Source organism: Sardina pilchardus, chromosome 12 (assembly GCF_963854185.1).
Source record: "Sardina pilchardus chromosome 12, fSarPil1.1, whole genome shotgun sequence".
Lineage (NCBI taxonomy): Eukaryota > Metazoa > Chordata > Actinopteri > Clupeiformes > Clupeidae > Sardina > Sardina pilchardus.
In genome coordinates this window covers 33,922,558-33,941,503 of record NC_085005.1, presented here as the reverse complement: position 1 = coordinate 33,941,503, position 18,946 = coordinate 33,922,558, and the positions used below count along the sequence as shown (strand labels likewise).

Sequence of the window (18,946 nt, the reverse complement as noted above, 5' to 3'; positions counted from 1 at the left end):
TGCAATTTTTCTTCTGATTTCACAAGATTGAAACACAGTCAGTGTCCACACATACGGCTTACGAATGAATATGTGGAATCTATACGTAGCAATCATTATTCACAGAAAATTTGAAGTCTTTAGCTTGAAAACCTTTTGAGATAATGACATCTGAGCTTTGCTGCAGATTTAGATGAGGGCGCCAATGTGCCAAAAATCAGAAGGGGGGTACCATGTTCAAAAATGTTTTTCTCTGGATGTATTAGGTATACCAATCTAATATTTTGGCTAAGTTAGTGTAAATGGTTACTCTTTAGATGGTAAAATCTTTAAGCAAATCTAAGATGATCAAGCAGAAATTTTCTCTAAAATCCGTTGAATTGAGGTGGAATGACCCAAGTGCATTTATTTATTCTTCTCAAAATTCACATGTGCTGTCCTTCAATGCATTCAGCAATAGTATCCATAGACCACCCGGTTCAGTTGCAGTCAGCTTATCCTCCATTCAGCTGCAGAGTTCGTGAAGCAGCACCTAACAGAAATAGAAGAAGAAAAATGTTGATAGTGTTAGATCACATAGACTTGGCAAGCTCATTCCGTGTTTGCTAGCAGCAACAGCGGCTCTGTTCGTCCAAACAATTTTGCTACCCAATGAACAGATATGAATTACAGTGATCATTTGGGGTCTTTTCCATAGAGAATGGGAACGGAAGTCAGCGGGGCAATGCATTCTGGGACAAAAAGGGCGTTTTCCTCCATTACGAGAGGTCGCGGCGTGAATTATAAACAAGAAACCTATGGTATTTCGAACAAGATCAGCTAGCCAAAACAATAACACTAGCTGAAAACATTTAGGCTACTATGCTAAAAACTAGTAGTAGAAGTAGTAATGGACCGTACAGAGACAAGCTCCTGCCGGACGCGAGGAAACGTTACATGGAAAAGATATCTTTTTTCTGAAGATGACGGATGTTTTTCTGAGTCTGACACCTGAGTCTGAGGATGTTCTAAAATGTACACCGTACAAAGGTCCAACAGTTGCTTTTTCCACCTTAAAGAGACCCTATGCAACTTTTTCATAGTCATAAAATCGCTTAGAAATCGTTGTATTGCTTGACTGACCAGTTTTTATCGAAAACAGTAATATTTCCTCGCGCCCCCAGTGTCCCTATCCTCTATTGCAACCTTGCAGTTTGTTCAGGAGACGATCGTTCCCTGTTTACATCTGGAAGGCTGAGACGCATAAAGAACAAGAAGAACCACGCTTGCAATTTATATATTTATATATAGCCTATATATGTATAAATATACACTCTAAAGCTGTCGGGGAAGCTCTGCAGAGAAATATGCAAGCATAAAACGAGCGAAAACGAAAAACGAAACCGAAACTTAAGATGAAATCGCCAATCCTGCATAGTTTTCTTTACAATACGGGGCAATATACCGTGTACATGCAACATTCTTGTGGATTAAGTCAATTTCTGTTCTTTAGCACGACGAAAACTTGTCACATTAAAGGTAGGGTATGGAATTCGCTTATTTGGCCATTTTTGCTAAATCATTTGAAATCCTATTCCTAACCCACTTATAGCCACTGAGTTGGAAGCACTGAAATGGAAATTAAACACGTCAATCATCTGTGGAACGGGCAGGGCTTAAAAAACTCCAGCCAATGACATTCTTGACCCCCTACCATCATTTCACAGCTCGTTCTTCAATCTAACGGTCTTCCTCCTCCCACTCCCCCCCGCGCATGCACGACCCTTTCGTGCACATATTCAAAGCTGTTGAGCTGCGAGCAACAGCAAGTCCTAAAACGAAACCAACTAGGCCTAGGCTACTGCGTCCCCTATGTTCCCCTCTTGTTGTATGTGTCACTTCATTTCTATACAAACTAAAGCCTACCTTACATTGACAGACTTTGCAAAGATTTGGAAAAGATTTTTGAAAGACTACAGTCTCAGACCCTCTCACATCTAAAGACAATTCATTGAGTTTCTAGTCACAGGCCAGTCTCAGATTAGGATTTTGCAAAGACTGTGGGTCACTATTTACGAGACTGCTACAAGATTCCTTCAAATTATTTCCATCGTGCACTAGGCGACACGTCATCATCAACAGGAACTCACATGATAGCCTACTCATTTCAAAGTCATTTTTTCGCGTTTCTGCAGCATTGTTTGATGTGTGACATCACTAACAGATATAGAGTTGTTCTGTCACGTAGAATAGCAGACTAAAAAATTATAAGAAATGAAATAACAAATAATCATATAGGCTACAGTTGTCGCCTATTTTGCCCCTTCCTGTTTCGTGTTCGACCGAGGTCACTATTGGTTTTTAATGTTCACGTCACTATTTGCATGAGCCACGACTGAAAAGACTTCCGATAATATCAAACATTGATATTGTCGTAACGGCAAAACTAGAAAAAGACTGACTCCGACGGACTTAAAACCGCTAAGATTGGCACCTTACACTAAACGATTTAGATGACGGGAGCGCGCCAAGATTCTATTTTTGGAAATTTAGTCGCCGACTGTTAAAACAGACCAAAATCGTGCAATGTAAGCCAGCCTTAAATCAGCGGATTCCTACAGAAACTCAAGCACCCACGCAATAAATAAGCTATGTAGCAAAAAATACATTTTACCGTGACTCGAAGAGTGTTGTAAACCTGAAACCGAAACTTAACCGCTTGGAGCTCCAGTGGAATACGCGAACAACTGGGCCAACACTAAACTTGGATATTTCTGGAGGTAAAAGGCCCGGTAAGAACCAAACCAGATTCTGTTCAAATATACACACCTATGGCTACTGAAAAATGCAAGGTTCATTTATCAAATGTTATTTTGGTGTATTAAAAGCATCATTGTTTTAGAATTCCGAACGAAAGAGGCGATAGCCTATTTGGTGCTTTTACGATAATGTATAAAATCATCTGCCTTCAGGGATTTGTGGAACTATTAGCCTACCTACAACCCTGTGGAGGTGAATAAAGACTGTAAAACTAGTTGGCTAAGTAATCTGCTTGGGGAAGTTGATGTGAGCGATTGTATGGAGATAGTGCTGTAGGCTACAGACGTGCATGAATGCGCGTCCATGTTCTTCGGAGGGAGGAACCATTTGGGTTGTGATTTTTCAAAATCTGCCGGCCGTTTTGCGAATTCCATACCCAACCTTTAACTTACCTTTACTCCTCACGAACTCTCTTCTTCTTCTTCTTCTTCTGATTTCCTCTCATTTTCGCGGACGCATGAAAAAAACGCCACTTCCGGTCCTGACAGTGCAGGGGGCCTGACAGTGCAGCTGCAGCTGGACGCCTCTCAAAACAAGACTTTAAATAGTTCAAAGCATATGTAACAGATAAGCAGCATTTTACTGCTATTTAAATGTATTGTGGTCACGATAGATGGAAATGATGTGTTAGGCGAAAGCTGCGGCTCTTCAGCCTCCTTGTAGCAGCTCCCTTTGGCTTTGACAATAAAAAACACAGACATAAATAAAGGGTATTTCTTAATTCATTTTTATGCAAATATTAATACTAGTTTATTTTGTTGCACAGTTGTCTTGGAGTTTGAGCTGATACTTTCTAATTTCAAAAAAACTATTTTTAATTTATAATTGTTCAACAAAAATATACAGTATGTCACACAAACGTCATCAGCTGCGCCTTACCTGCTGGTGCGAACAGTTCAGTTTAATTTATTTGAAAGTAGGCCTACAATTGCACACTGCACTTCTGTTGTTATATTTAGTGGTTGTAACAGGTGAAATAAAAAAAAGATGAAAACTTTTAAAATTTTACAAGCTCTGTTATTTTTTGCGGCTCCTGACAACTATTTTTTTTTTGGCAGAAAGGGGGCAAAATGGCTCTTTTGATAATAAAGACCCCTGATCTAGGCTATTTGCCAACTAGCCTACTCACTGTAGATTTGTTGTGACAATAGTTGCTTTAACACTCAGAGGTCCGGGGGCCTGACACACACAAACCAACAAAGAATTTCCAAGAAATTACATTTTCTAGTTCAACTTAAAAGGTGAAACTGATATACTATATAGACACGTCAGTTACATGCAAAGTGAGATATTTCAAGCCTTTATTACCTCCGCCAAGGAGGTTATGTTTCCATCGGGGACCGGCGTCTGTCTGTCGGTTTGTTAGCAAGATAGCTCAAAAAGTAATGGATGGATTTCGATGAAATTTCAGTTTAAGGGTCATTCCACGTCAGTTCAACCAGAGCGCACGCACTTGCGTCTCAAAAAAATCTGACAAAAATACCATTTGTACCTATGTTACCGAGGAGACACTCTGTAAAATGGTTTTGTGCTAACATCAATACTTTCCAAGTTACAGCCAATTTTATGGGGGGAGGGGGGGGGGGTAAATTTTGTTCTGCCTCTTTTTTTTCTTCAAAGTTCATAAGCTCACTGCTCAAGAACTAAAATTTGTAAGAGACTAAAATTTTGCAGGCTGGTGCATAAATAGGAATAGCATGCAGTAAAATCACCACGAGTGGTCTGGATGGTCCTACATGGTCATAGCAGTCTCTCAAAGTTGATCAAAATGTTATTGGAGTTCTTGGCTGGGCTCTGTTTAGGCTTACAGAAGACATATTTTTACTCAACATAGGCTCTTGATTTTTCCCCCCTTATTGAGATCAGTAGAAACACTCAAGCAATGAGAAAGAAAATTCCATCAGGGACTGAACAGCAGACCTCACAAGTTTGAAAAATAATTTTGGATCTCATATTCAGAGCACCCTAACACCTTGTGGGAATATACAAAGATTTTTAAAAGATATATTTTTTCTTTAATCTGCATTACCTCTTCTTTTTAAAAACACCAATTTGACTTGTCTCATGCGATCTTTCTTTTTCATTTTCCACCCTAAACATGGACAAAATGCACCATTGAGATCAATAGGTTTTGTCCCCACTCCTGCAATTCGAGTGATTCAGTGATTTTAGTGCCACCTGTGGTTACTCTATACAAAACATATTTCTCAATAGATCTCAATGGTGCATTTTGCCCTTGTTCAGGGTGGGAAATGAAAAAGAAAGATTTGCATAAGACAAGTCAACCGTTGAAGATTTGTCACTCAACTGTTGAATAGTAAAGACATCCAACATTCGCTGTAGTTATGGCACATGACAGTCTTGTTTTGAAATAATTGATGTATTAATGTTGTGTTTTCATTGTTACAGCTCAAAAAATGTTGAGTGGAAATGTTCCACATTCAGTTCCTGTGGTACTGCTTGGGAGAACAGGATCAGGCAAAAGTGCTTCTGGGAACACAATCCTGGGCAGGAAAGCATTTGTCTCAAAGATGAGCCCAACGTCCACCACTAAAGACATTATGAGTGAAAATGTCGCTATAGGTGAAGTCAGTTTTACAGTGTATGACACTCCAGCTCTCTTTGACATAGACAGAGGAAATGAAGAGGTCCTTAATCAGTGGAAGAATGTCCTGCCTGTGGAGGAGTCAGTGTTTCTGCTAGTGATCCGGCCAGGCAGATACACAGAGGAAGAGATAAAGACAGTTGAGGAAGTTGAAAGGTTTCTAGGAGAGGAACGTTTGAAGAACACCTGGATTCTCTTCACCAGAGGAGATGAGCTGGAAGATGAAGACACAACAATAGAGGATCTTATTAATGATGCAAAAGAACTCAAGAGTATTGTGCAGAGATTTCAAGGCAGATATCACATCTTCAACAACAAAGATATGAGAAATCGGGACCAAGTGACACAGCTGACTAAGAAACTACAAGAAAGATATTGCATCACAAGTAAGTATCTAAAATCCATAAGAAATGTTGATCATTCTTTCTAACTGTTTGCTTGGATTAACATGCAATGTCACAACAATATGATTAAATAAATTTAACAGAGGTGGAAAAGTCCAGCTTCAGAAAGTAAAAGTCCTACCACATATCTGTGCCAACCATTCATTTAAACCAGCTGATTCTAATTAGCACAACTCTTCAGCTAGGTAGAGCAGCTAATTGACCTGTCGCTAAGCCCCGCCTCCCATTATTACCCTGCGTTCACAGTAGGTGCACTCGACATGTCAAGTCGGCTGCAAACGCATGCAGTCGAATGCAAACAGAAACGTAATTTGAGTCATATGCAGTGCATGCTGGTTAGACGTGTTGTTCGACTTGAAGAAAAGTTGTGATCATGTCACAAAAATGCGACCATGTCACGTCACTCAAAACTCGCGGGATGAAGACATATGTTGACGCCTGCAGTCGAATTCTGCATCTGCCTTTTCGTGCATGCAACCGTCTGTATCCCGCCACATGACGTCAGTCCAAGGACTTGATAGGTCCGTTTGGAACAGGTTTGGAAGAAATCTCCCCGTGACGATTATGACAGAGGTCTCGTTCTGCCTGCTTAAAGATTCTATAGCGGAGCAAGATGGATCCGTTAACATTCTAGGAAGATCGCCAGGCAGCGTCTGGGATGACACCTGAGCTTGTCAAAAGTGATCCATCTTGTTCTGTTGTAGAATCTTTGCCCCTTACGTTAGAATGTACTAAAATGAACAGATATGGAAGGGATACCTTCTTATTTGTGATTTCTGGAGCGTACTGAAAATGTTTTGACATTCTGCTAATTTATGCTGTTGGTTACATATACACACGGAAAACACTTGATATTTAATTAATGTGCTACAATGCAGGCCTGTTAACTGTATGACAACAGTGGTTTATTTAAACTACTTCATATCAATTTATTTCGTCAGTCATCATGCTCATTTTAATAAGTAAGAATGAAAGTTAAATAGTGTATTTAATGCACACAAATTCCGCGATATCTCCCGCGAGGTCTCACGCGAATCACGTCTGTCAAATTTGCAAAATCGTGTTCGGGACCATCTGCATCTAAAACTTTCGCCCCTCCCGGTGACACTCAAGCTCTCGTTGACGTATGCAGCCAGCCGAAGTCAGCCGTTTCCGAACTCGAATGCACCTACTGCCTCCGTCCGTCAACGGATCTCATTCACTTTGCATGGGGCGGACTCGAAATGCATTGTGGGTCCGTCCGTTCCTTCAGCTCCGTTGCCTCCGTCAAGAAAGTTGAGAAATGTTCAACTTTTCAGGCAGCGATGGATCCGTCAGCCAATCAGATCGCGTGTATCAAGGCCGTAGCCATGATGTAAACATTGGGGGGGACCAAATTTGTGGCGGGTCTGACAAAATGTCAACACATTTCATTCTTAACCATAATTTTCCATATTTCTTAATATTTCAGAATTGTTTTTCTTCTCACACACCTCCAGGTCAGCATGCTCATGCTCTCTATCAGGGGGGCCCATAGCCTAGACCAGTGTTTCTCAACCTTTTTTGGGCAAACGCCCCCTAACCTCTTCATGATCCTCTTAACGCCCCCCCCCCCCCCAAAAAAAAATAAAAATAAAAAATTCACTAATATTGCAGGCAAAAAAGTGTCGCTAATACCAGAGTTTTGGTATAAAAAAAACTAGCTATTTTGTACATGCACTTCAAAAAAGTCAACATTCAATGTGCTAACATTGTTCACAAAATGTTGGTGAAAACATTTGCACATCAGTGGACTGCTTTACTAATGCAAAATATAAATACAATAGCTGCATTGCTTTTGCATGGTTGCATAATGCTTGCATGGAAAAATACTTCTCAAAACAGCAATTATAGCCTATGGGTGCCATTGTTTTTGGATGTTTCCCTCATGCAAGCATCATACACAGGTAGGCAAATGGAAAAAATGGACATGGTTTTTAATAACATTTCATTCAAATGCCTGAATGTTAATTGCATGCCTGTATGTTTGAAGACGCCAGATTAGCGAGTATTTCCTGATTGCAGAAAAGTTTGTTTTCTTTTTCTGTCGGTCGGCGATAGCTTGATCAATTGCAAGTCGAAGCGCCGGGAATAATTTCACTCTGTGGCTCCGTGGGCCTGCAGTGTTCACGTTGCGGACCGGTGCCGGTCTGCGGCCCATAGTTTGAGAAACAACTAGTAGCATTGACATTAAGTCAATCATTTGCACAAAGACATTGTTTTATTCAAAATTCAAATGAACACTGTATGTGTAGTCGCTGTCAGGTTCTTAAAAGTGATTCACGCCCCCCATTTGTGCCCGAGCGCCCCCCTCTATGCTGCCTCGTCCACACCGCCCCACAACAATGTCCGAACGCCCCCTGGGGGGCGGTACCGCCCCCGTTGAGAAACCCTAGCCTAGACCATAGAGGCTATATAAACATGGTAGTTGTTCAAACAGGTGAATAAAATAGAACAGAATGGGTTTCCCAGTGTTGAGACTGATACAACTCACATTCAATACAATAATAGTTAACCTAATTGCAGAATCATAAATGTCTATCTATCTATCTATCTATCTATCTATCTATCTAGCTAGCTAGCTATCTTATGCATCAGTCAGGAGCCATAGCCAATGAAAAGTACATGATAAGAATTTTGGTCACAATTGTTTTGAAATTGATAATAGGTCAAGAAGTTTGCACTGTTCATGCACTGTAATAATAAGAAGTTGAAGTAGAAGACTAGGAAGAACAGTATAGTGCATTTCATGCACTATAATAATAAGAAGCAGCCTAGGAACAGTACAGTGCATTTTCATGCACTGTAATTAGGTTTGAATTAGGCTACAACAATTAAGAGCTTTTTTATGTTATTGCAGTATCTGAACTTCTAGGAGGAGAGATGTTTGTTTCTTGCTCAGTGGTGCTGCCAGCATTGTGTCATCTGTCCCAATAGCCTACTTATTGACAGTATTACTACAGACATGAATGGCTGTAACACTATACTGTGGTTTGCAATAAAAATAATGATAAAAAAAAAACATTTGCACAAAGCAAGCATATCCACTTTACTTTGATATGAGTATTAAAATGATAAATCAAGGGACATTTTGAACAGATATAAATGTGCGAATAATATGCGATTAATCGCGAGTTAACTAGGACATTCATGAGATTCATCGCGATTAATTTTTTTAATCGATTGACAGCACTAGTAGTGACGCCAATTTATGTAGTCCATTTGTATAATTATCTGCACAGCACTAAGCATTCAGTGAACAGAGTAGGCTACCCATGTGGCAGATGCCGTTTTGGATGCGTGTAGCCTAGTTTCAAGCAAAAATACTTTACTTAGCAAACTGCGTTTCACTCGAGAACGTTTACAATGTGACAATTTGCTAACGCCATGTTGCATGCAAGAATGTACTTTTTTGGGCCCTCTCTATCTCTACCACGTAGCATTATCTAACTGTAGGCCTACTTACTCCACTTAATTGGGAACGCATCTTGCGCGCAGGAGGGAGAGTGGCCGAGTCCAGCTGGCTTGTCATTCTATCTTCCTTTTAATATAATAAACGTTTAAAAGGAAATCATGAAGGCAACAAAGACGAGGCTACAGGAGTTTGCGAGGTTATCCGGTTCCCACTGTCAACTCAAATTGGTGAGGGTTCTGTAACATCTGCAATCAAGTGATTTGAAACATAGAAAATATTATAACAATTAGTCTAGTCTAGTCTTTGACTTTTTTTTTTTTTTTTTTAAGTGTATTTTTTGGGCTTTTGTGCCTTTAATTTTGACAGGACAGTAGAGAGAGACAGGAAGCGAATGGGTGAGAGAGTCGGGGTGGGATCCGGAAAGGACCACGGGGCGGGAATCGAACCCGGGTCGCCGGCGTGCGGTGCAGGTGCCCCAGCCAATTGCGCCACGGCTGGGGCCTAGTCTTTGACTTTTGAGTCGTTTGAGTCGCATTCCATTTAGATGGCTACCACAAAGCGATTCTGCTTAGGGCACCGAAATGGTCAGCAGCGGCACTGGATGAAAGCCATCAAGTGTTGGAAGCTAACTGTACCATCCCCCCTCTGTGAGCTGACCTCTGTGCCTCAGAAAACGTATTAAAAAATCCCCCATCCCCCAAGAGCAGTTTCACACATCATTAGCAATCTTTTGTTAGCTTGTTTTGTTTAGTTGTTGGCTATGATAGATAGATAGATAGATAGATAGATACTTTATTGATCCCCAAGGGGAAATTCAAAACTATGTAGAGTGTGCGTCTGCAACAGTGAGCCTATACTCCTTTTCGGCTTTCGGAAACAGCAGCGTCATTTTCGCCATGGACCGGCACATGTCTCCACCACTTTTTATGATGAACGATTTTGTCCCCACCACTTTTAAATTTTTATCAATTCATCAAAAAAGTTGGTGCCCACTGACCAGGGGCCTCATTTATAAAAGTATCGCGTAGAAACCATCGTTCATTTGATCTTAGATCATTTCTGATATGATCGTACGTGTGATTCAGAGAAACGAACGTACGCACAAAAAAACGTGCGTACGCCACTCTTGCAGATGTGGCCATTATAAATCGCAAATGAACGTGAATTTGTGCGCAGCCGGGTGATTTTAGGTCTCCGCCTTGTACACGCCCCCTCATCAATATCATTAGCATAGGCTTTAATGCAATCAATGGCTAAGTTGTACCTAAAATACATATATTGAAAACTGTAAAGGCCTAGCCTATGCCATCTGATGTTAACCTATGTTTATGCGCTGTTAGTTCGAATAATTAATTATAATTTTCCAAGCAGCGCTTTCTGGAAAGAAATATGCATCCATGTCCATTGTCCTCTGCTTGCTTTTATTCCTTCTGCTTGCAGTAATGTAGTAGGCAATGTGTGGCAAATGTAGTAGGTTTACTTTGGAAATAGAACATAGTAGGCTACCTTATGACGGAAATACCTACAGTACATCATACTAATTTAGGCCTATACGTTATGGTACAGTATGGCGTTTCCAATATGACCCAGGGTTAGATACTGCCCATGTAGCCTACGGCAGACTACATTATAAGCGAGATACTGTATGTCATGTAGACCGAACGTTTATGGATAGGCTATGTTTTTACTGTATAGCGAATAGTAGCCTATAAGTAGTTCACCGGTCATTCTTCATTCATTCTGCGCGTCGGGATTCCAGCAATATCGATGTCAGCGACTGTTTACTTTCAAGAATGTCCAGTGACCTTTAGGCCTACCTTTATATATTTTTATATTTTAGCCTGCATTATCCTAATTGTTGTTATCCACGTATTGCCATCTGGTCTTGGGCACTGCCATCAGACACAGGCTATGCAATCAGACGCGTGCTATAACTCATTGCAACTCGACCGCAATTATGAAGATGCAAAACTTGCTTTTCAGAGGATAGATTATGTCTATTTACCTTTATATATTTTTATATAAAGTGGGTAACCCATGAATTCTGTGATCACGGTAATGCGCCTGTGCGTGCGTTTGATAAAGGCAACAATGCAATTACCGTGAGAATGGAATGTTAACACGAAATTCTTGAATTTCCCCTTGGGGATCAATAAAATATCTATCTATCTATCTATCTATCTATCTATCTATCTATCTATCTATCTGTCTATCTATCTATAGATTATGTCTATTTGCGATGTAAAGATGCTGAAAAATACCTGTCCATATATAGCCTACATTATAATATTATCTTTCTGTTGTGGAGCTTGGAATATCATGAACACAAGTCATATTTCCCTCTTCTAAACAAGCGTAAATGGACACTTTATGGTCAATATCGATGGGAACATTAAATATATAGATGACTCTGTGGCCTGCCTGCTTTTTTGAATGCTTTGAAATAGATAAGATATAGCCTAGGCATTGCACGGGTGTAGTAGGCTAGTAAAATAAGAAGTGGGTAACCCATGAATTCTGTGATCACGGTAATGCGCCGTTTCATAACGCATTCAGAATATGTTTGATTATGGTAGAGGATATTATCAAGTGTTTATAAAATAGATAGATGGATAGATAGGCTAGATAGATAGATAGATAGATAGATAGATAGATAGATACTTTATTGATCCCCAAGGGGAAATTCAAGATTGGTGGATTAAATGGTTCGTGTTGATGAGTGTTCATATTGTGAATGCAGATAATACAGTGTGCTTTTTCAATGTTAAAAGTTGAAATAGGTGAATACGTCTTTGGAGAGGTTGATAAACTCTATTTTTGAAATGTCTGGGGTGAATAAACTGCGTTTACTTACTTTTAGCCTCCACTTTTAGCCTCCACTACAATATTATAGGATTTTTTCACTTTCCTTTTCCAACCTTTAAGAATTAGTTAAAACTTTAACTTCTATACTTACTACTTACAACTTCTGCTGATATTGATCATGCATATGGTAGAGAACTACATGAGATCGTTGGTCTTCTTGGAATTTTGAATTTCATCGCATTTGGACCTCAGATTACTTGCAGTACCCTGGCACTACCACAAGGAAATGGTCGTACGTCAGGTTGGAACCTGACGTGGAGATAAGCACTTTTCCACGTCAAAGACGGTCTTTATAAATCTGAGCGTTGGCATGGATTTGAGCGTACGCACGGTCTTAGATCAAATCTGTGCGTAAGAAAGTTTTATAAATGAGGCCCCAGGGCTACAGATAAACCTATTGTGATCGACAATGCCAACACATAATTAACCGAAATAGCCGAAACAATGTGTTGTCCTACGTGCACAGTGTTGGTAAGGATACGTTCAAAACGTATTCCGTTACAGAATACAAAATACATTCCCTAAAAAGTAATTTGTAACGTATTCCGTTACGTTACTCAATCTGAGTAACGTATTCTGAATACTTGGATTACTTCCGCATTGAATTGCGTTTTATAAGTGTAGGAATGTGCCCATCAAATCCAAAATTCGGGTGTGTTCTTCTGTTCCAAATGGCTGAATGCGGCCCACGTAGGCCTACTGTACGAGAATAGAATTCAAGTTGGAACAGGGGCATAGCCTATAGACAGAAATGATAAGGTGTGTGAGATTGTAGGTGGCATCAACCCAGTAAAAATGAGGGGTGCAGATATGACCGGTCGGTGGGACGCAAATTACCTGGAAATGTAAACACTATAGCCTACTGCATAGCCTATCAGTGCTCTCAAAAATGAACGTGAGTAAATGACAATCAAAAAAACGGTAGTAGGCTACGCTAGGGCCTACTCGCAAGAATAATACACTTGCATAGGCTGCACCATAATTAATTTTAAAACTTAAAGCCTAGATATACTTACAAACAAATAATCCATGAGCTAATTTAAGTTGGAATGAAAACCTCAGAATGAATGCAGTTAAGATGGGTTTCATCGTAGGTCTAAATCAACACGTGAACCAGGCTTTGTTTATTGATTGCTAAGACTGTATAACCGATTGGCCAAAGTAAGCAATTAATAGGCCTACTTGGGAAAATATCTTTTGAACTGACATCAAGAACCACGGTCGGTGAGTAGGAGTTACTAACACTTACTTCACTCCAAATTTTCTGTCAGTTATCTCCGATGGCGCGTCCATAATGCGCGCTGGCTGCGTTCTGACGGGTGCAAATGGCTAGTGAAAGACGACGGGGCTTGGATTTAAACATGGAAATAATTTAATCTAGATTGCTTTCCGGAAAATGCATGGAGTTGCCTTAATTTCTTTAGAGAGTGAATAAACTTCGAAACAGTGAAGTATCCTCATGTAATCCATTGATTTCAACAATGTAACTGTATTCTAAATACCACCTGTTTAAGTTGTAACTGTAACGGAATACAGTTACTCATAATTTGTATTCTAAATACGTAACGCCGGTACATGTATTCCGTTACTCCCCAACACTGTACGTGCAACAATGTAGGCCTACCTTTTCCAAAAACAATTTCAGTTACTTTGACTGTGGAGGCGAAAGTCAGAGTTCCAAATGGTTTCAAATTTGCGCACTAGACAAAATATGTTATCATGTCTCAGGATAGACTAGGCTACTCGTATGCTGGCAACACAACACAACAGTTCGCAAACTATCTGTGTTTAGTTTCAATTTCTCTCGTTTCTCTGCGCTACATTTAACCCTCTGGGGATTTGAAAAACTGTTCCAAACACACATCTCAATCTCTGCAAATGTTAGTCCTAGAAACATATAAGTGACACCACCTTTAATCAACTAGTTTCCAAATATATATGTTTCAAAGGAGAATGAATCAATGGCACTTTGTAATAACAATAAAAGAAAATCTTAGGATTTCAGTCCTTTCATCTGCAGCAGGCCCATTCAAAAAGCCCATTCACCTTAATTTGCATTTGAAAAAGACACTCACTAATTGACCCATTTAGTCTGACTTTTTTCTAATTTGTAGTAAAACTGCATAACATTTTTTTTATATTCTTTTTACTTATATGGAGCCAACACCGTTGTTTTCAAGGTTCAAACTTCAAAAGTCTTAGCCCGATATATTTATAGTGTGTTTTTGACCTTTGACCTCTGACATTTGAAAATCATTTTTTAAATAGTTGTGTTTACATTGAATTATAATAAAAAGTAATTTCATTACATCCACTTTACTCTCATATAATTATTGGGGAGGACCTCTAGAATATAACCATATGTGCCACTTTTGCATAGATGGTTTTAGTTAGATGAAAAACTTAAAAATCTCAAGGTATAGCTGACTGCCTCAAAGGCTGTGTTCAGACTGCCAGCGAAAATACGATTTTTATCCCATTCAGATTTGTATCAGATGTCACTTTTGAAGTCTGAACAGTGACAGGTCACATGAAATCCGATTTTTGCGAAACGGTTGCAAACCACATCCAGGAGGTAGTTTCATATCGCGTTCGTATCGGATATGGACAGATGCGTCTCAGTCTAAACAGCTCCCAAGATTCAGATCGGATTTCAATTCAATTCAATTCAATTTTATTTATAGAGCGCCAAAACATTACACATCTCTCAAGGCGCTTGACTGTGACGTGACTTTACGTACCGCCCACCTATTTCGAGTTGTGGAGCAACGTTACGGCTATCCCTGCTGAAAAAAACAGCCTGACCAGCTAAAGGTGGTTTGCTGGTTGACCAGCTTGTTAACCAGCTTATTTGACCACCCTTTGATGGTTAACCAGCTAGACCAGCAAAACTCTCGCGAACACACCTTCAGCTGGTTTACCCAGCTTATGATGGTAATTCAGCTGGTTTTGATTGTCGTACCACCTCAAGCTGGTCATTTTAGTTGGTGTTGCTGGTCTACATTGCTGGTTTTTACTGGCCACGCCAGCTTATGTTGGTCATTCTAGAAAACCAGCTTGACCATCTTTGTCAAGCTTGACAGGCTGGTCACCAGCATGGCCATCTTAAACCAGCTGTATCCCACATGACAGGCTGGTCACACCAGCACAACCAGCTTCCTCAGATGGTCACGCCAGCATGTTTAGTAATGAATTTAGCCTAAATGTCCTGCACTGAGGCTCCGAGGAAGAGCAGAGTCGAGAAAAAGAAGACTATAGGCGTGTTTCCACTATCGGAACTATCGGGCCGTTTTTCAGGGACTTCGCCGTGTGCGCGTGTCTCCACTGACAGGGAAGTTCCGACAGGGCCGTCTTCAGGGCCATTTACAGGAACTAAAGGAGTACCTGATGGAGGGTAGGTACTAAAAACGGCCCGGTAGAGTCGCTGGGCGGTACTAGTGGCTACCTCGCGCAGATTGGTTGTCGCAGTGACATCAGCAGATCACGACAAACAACCTCGAAATTTTAATTGAGGAGTTGCCAGAGGATTTTTTCACAACATGAGAAGCAGAAGACGATCTACTTGACTCTACTCGTCAAAATAACTCTTCTAGTCCGTCCAGTCTCCTAGTCAAAACAGAGCTTTTCGCTGTTGTCGTTGCTTGTGTGATGCCAATAAAACTCACTTTCCAACACGTAACACTTTTACACTTTGCCTGTAAACTGAGCTAGCTAGCACAGTACATATAAAGTTAATGGCAAGGGCTAGTAAGGTTTGCTAGCTAGGAAGCTAAGGACTGTGGCTAAACGTGTATGTTGTTACAAACTAACCTCATTGCTTGTGTGTGATACCAATAAGACACACTTTCGGACACAATAAACCATTTAATTTAGCCTGTTAACCGACCTGGCAAGCTAACTTTTGCACCGTAGCCTAATGAGTGACGTTCGCTAGCTAGCTAGCTATCTAGCTAGCGGTTTCGTACACGTAACCTAAGCCTACAAGCTGGCTTTACATGTTTTTGTAATAACAGAGAGCGATGTAAACCGCGTGGTAATTACCTTTATGTTGGGATAACTTGTGTTGTGCTCCTACTCACACAAGAGCTGGCAGTAAGTGTGATTGTCTACTAACTAACCAACTAGCTAATAAAGGCTAATAAACAAACCATGCTAGGCGAGTAACGTCGTGGAAGGGTGTCACGTCACTTGTTGTAGTCCATTTATGAAATGAAGAGCGTTTTTTTTTTTAATTAAGGCGAAATAGGGTCTGATATTTTCACAGTTGGTAGATTATTACAGTATGAAGACTGAAAAATATTTTTGGTGGATAAGATCGCTGGTATAGCTGTGTAATATTTATTTGAAAAGTCGGTCTATGGACTTTGGAGCTGCTCTTCGATACGGGTGCTTGCGTTGTATAGAAATGACTTAAGTGACAGCTATATCGAACCGAGTAAACGGACGTGATTTGATGACGGTGTCGCGAGGTACATACAGGGCCATCACTGTAATGGAGACACAACGTCTGAGAGGACCAGCTCAGTCGCGGCCCGGTCAAAAGTACCTTCCCCCCAAAAAGTCCCAGAGCCAGGGTAAAGGAAACACGCCTTATGCAATCACAAGTACCACCTGGTGGTTGTTTGGGTCATTGCAGCTTCACTTGGGAAACAAATAAAATACATGTGATTCACGCGTGAGGTCTCCTGAGAATCTCACGTGAAAACGGCCAATTTAAAGCAACGCCCACTTTACAAACTTAACCCTTATGTCCACGGAAAACAAGTTTGAACGAAAACGACCAACGATCAATTTCGAATCTGAAAAGACATTTGAGTTGAAGCAGCAGTCCTGAGTGAAAGCTATAGACGAAAGCATACTGTATGTTGTGTTGATAGACTGCCTGTATCCCAAAATGCCATTATGTTCATTACAGAAATAGCAGTCAGTCCATCCAATAACAGAGGATATTCTAAATCATGATAATAATGTCAATTTTATGTTTTCTCCAGGGCAAGTTTCAAAACCCTCATCTCTACATCTGCCCAGCGTTCTGCCTAAAAGAAGAATTATACTGCTCGGCAAGACTGGAGTCGGGAAAAGTGCTACAGGGAACACCATCCTGGGTGGAAGGAGATTTCAGTTAGAGCCTAGCCCCTTCTCTGTAACATCCCAGTCAGAGTTACGGAAGTCAGTTGTTGAAGGAAGACAAGTGTCTGTGGTTGATACTCCAGGGCTATTTGACACAAAGTTCTCAATAGAGGAAATAGGTGTTGAATTAGGGAAAAGCATTTATCTATCCCGTAAAGGAGTTCATACCTTTCTCATTGTCCTACGCGCTGGGAGATACACAAAACACGAAGAACAGGTTATTCAGTTGATCACAACGCTTTATGGGGTAGAGGCTTTGAAGTATGCAATGATTCTCTTCACTGGTGGGGATGAGTTAGAAGGAAAGACTATAGAACAACTCATCAAGGACAACAGTTCCCTCAGTGAGCTGGTCCAGCAGTGTGGAGGGAGATATCACGTGTTTAACAACAAAGACCAGAGCAACAGAGAACAGGTGACTGCACTGCTGGAGAAGATTGACAGAATGGTGGAGGAGAATGGAGGGAGATGCTACACTAATGAGATGTTTGAGGAAGCATTGAGGTTGAGTACGGAGGAAAAGATAGATGCAGAAAGGCGTAGAAAAGAAGAGGAGAAACGGGCTTGGAGGGAGCAGGCAGAGAGAAAGCATAAAGAAAAGAAAGAGGAAATTGAGAGAGCTATAAAAGAAACTGAGGAAAAGGTTAGGAAAGTATATGAGGAAAGACGTAAAATTGAAGAGGAGGAACGGGCTTTGAGGGAGCAGTTAGAGGTGCTCCGAAGACAACAAATAGAGGAACAGGCTTTGAGGGATGGGAAGCATAAAGGCTGTTATCTGATGTAATTTCTGAAAAAATTGCTTATTGTCAATTTATTTTTTGTGGGCATATGATCGACTTGAAACTGCCAACAAACAAAGATGTGTCCAGAAGAAAAATATTTCATTCATGTGAAAATATTTTGTATGAATATTTTTTCCAAAGGACAGTGCTTTAATCTTGTGATTATGTACTTTATCATATTGTAAATAAACTGCAGTTCTGCACGTTCATGGTGAATTTACGAAGACATCTAGCCTGGGTGTTCCCATCCTGCCTTGCGCGGTGATTTCTTTCACGCTGCTAAGGCAGTCTGGACACTAACACCCAAATTTTTGCCTGATGTTGGTAACCAATCACAGAACATCCAAGAAGTTTCCATTGCCTTCTTGCGTCTACATTCGACGCCAAAGGATTTACAGTGATGTCAATGGCAGCCCTTCGCGTTGCATATTGACGCTATTGTCGACCTTACTTCTTCCATGTTGTTATCATGTGATGTGTAGAAAACCAGTGGGTGTTTGTTGTGTCTGTTAACAGTAGATGGCGCTGCTGAATAAATTAAAGGTTAAAATTAACCAATCTTTTCTATGGGAGAATTTCTGCTTATCTGGCAATGATTTGTGCAGAAACTGTTGAGGAACACGTTCCTCAGTATATATATAACTTCATGTTCCTCTTTTTGTTTTCTTTATTTAAAATTCCAGACACAAAATTCAGAAAATACATTTGAATTATTTTTACATAATGTCGAATGAATCCCTATCTGATCCTAAAAAGAGAATATGTATTGGCAGAGGATCTCTCAGAGATATGAAGCAGAGGCAAATCCTGACCAAGTACAGGTTCAGTGACTACAATCTAGCAATTGAAACAAGCAGGTTGAGACGGAGCACTTTCTTCTTCACTGCGAAAAATATTTTTAGGCATTATAAGACAGACCTTTTAAGACAGACCTTTTCCATAAACTTAC

General features: G+C 40.4%; 2 protein-coding genes across 3 annotated transcripts in view; one reads left to right on the top strand and one right to left on the bottom strand.

Annotated features, from left to right (window-relative positions):
• Positions 1-443: 443 nt before the first annotated feature.
• LOC134098381 (adenosine 5'-monophosphoramidase HINT3-like) overlaps positions 444-18,946 on the bottom strand; it is a 23,564-nt gene continuing 5,061 nt past the window's right edge. Inside the window, exon 5 of one of the 2 annotated variants that reach the window (XM_062551413.1) lies at positions 444-511. In XM_062551413.1, the coding sequence (XP_062407397.1) occupies positions 485-511 (27 nt within the window). In that variant the 3' untranslated portion in view covers positions 444-484. Of the gene's footprint in view, positions 512-18,650 lie in introns of those variants that run through there. The other variant, XM_062551412.1, reaches the window with a different exon arrangement.
• Positions 4,422-18,517, top strand: LOC134098380 (GTPase IMAP family member 9-like). Its single transcript, XM_062551410.1, has 2 exons — positions 4,422-5,769; positions 17,077-18,517. Exons 1-2 carry the CDS (start codon positions 5,196-5,198, stop codon positions 17,997-17,999), a joined length of 1,497 nt encoding a protein of 498 aa, XP_062407394.1. The 5' UTR covers positions 4,422-5,195; the 3' UTR covers positions 18,000-18,517.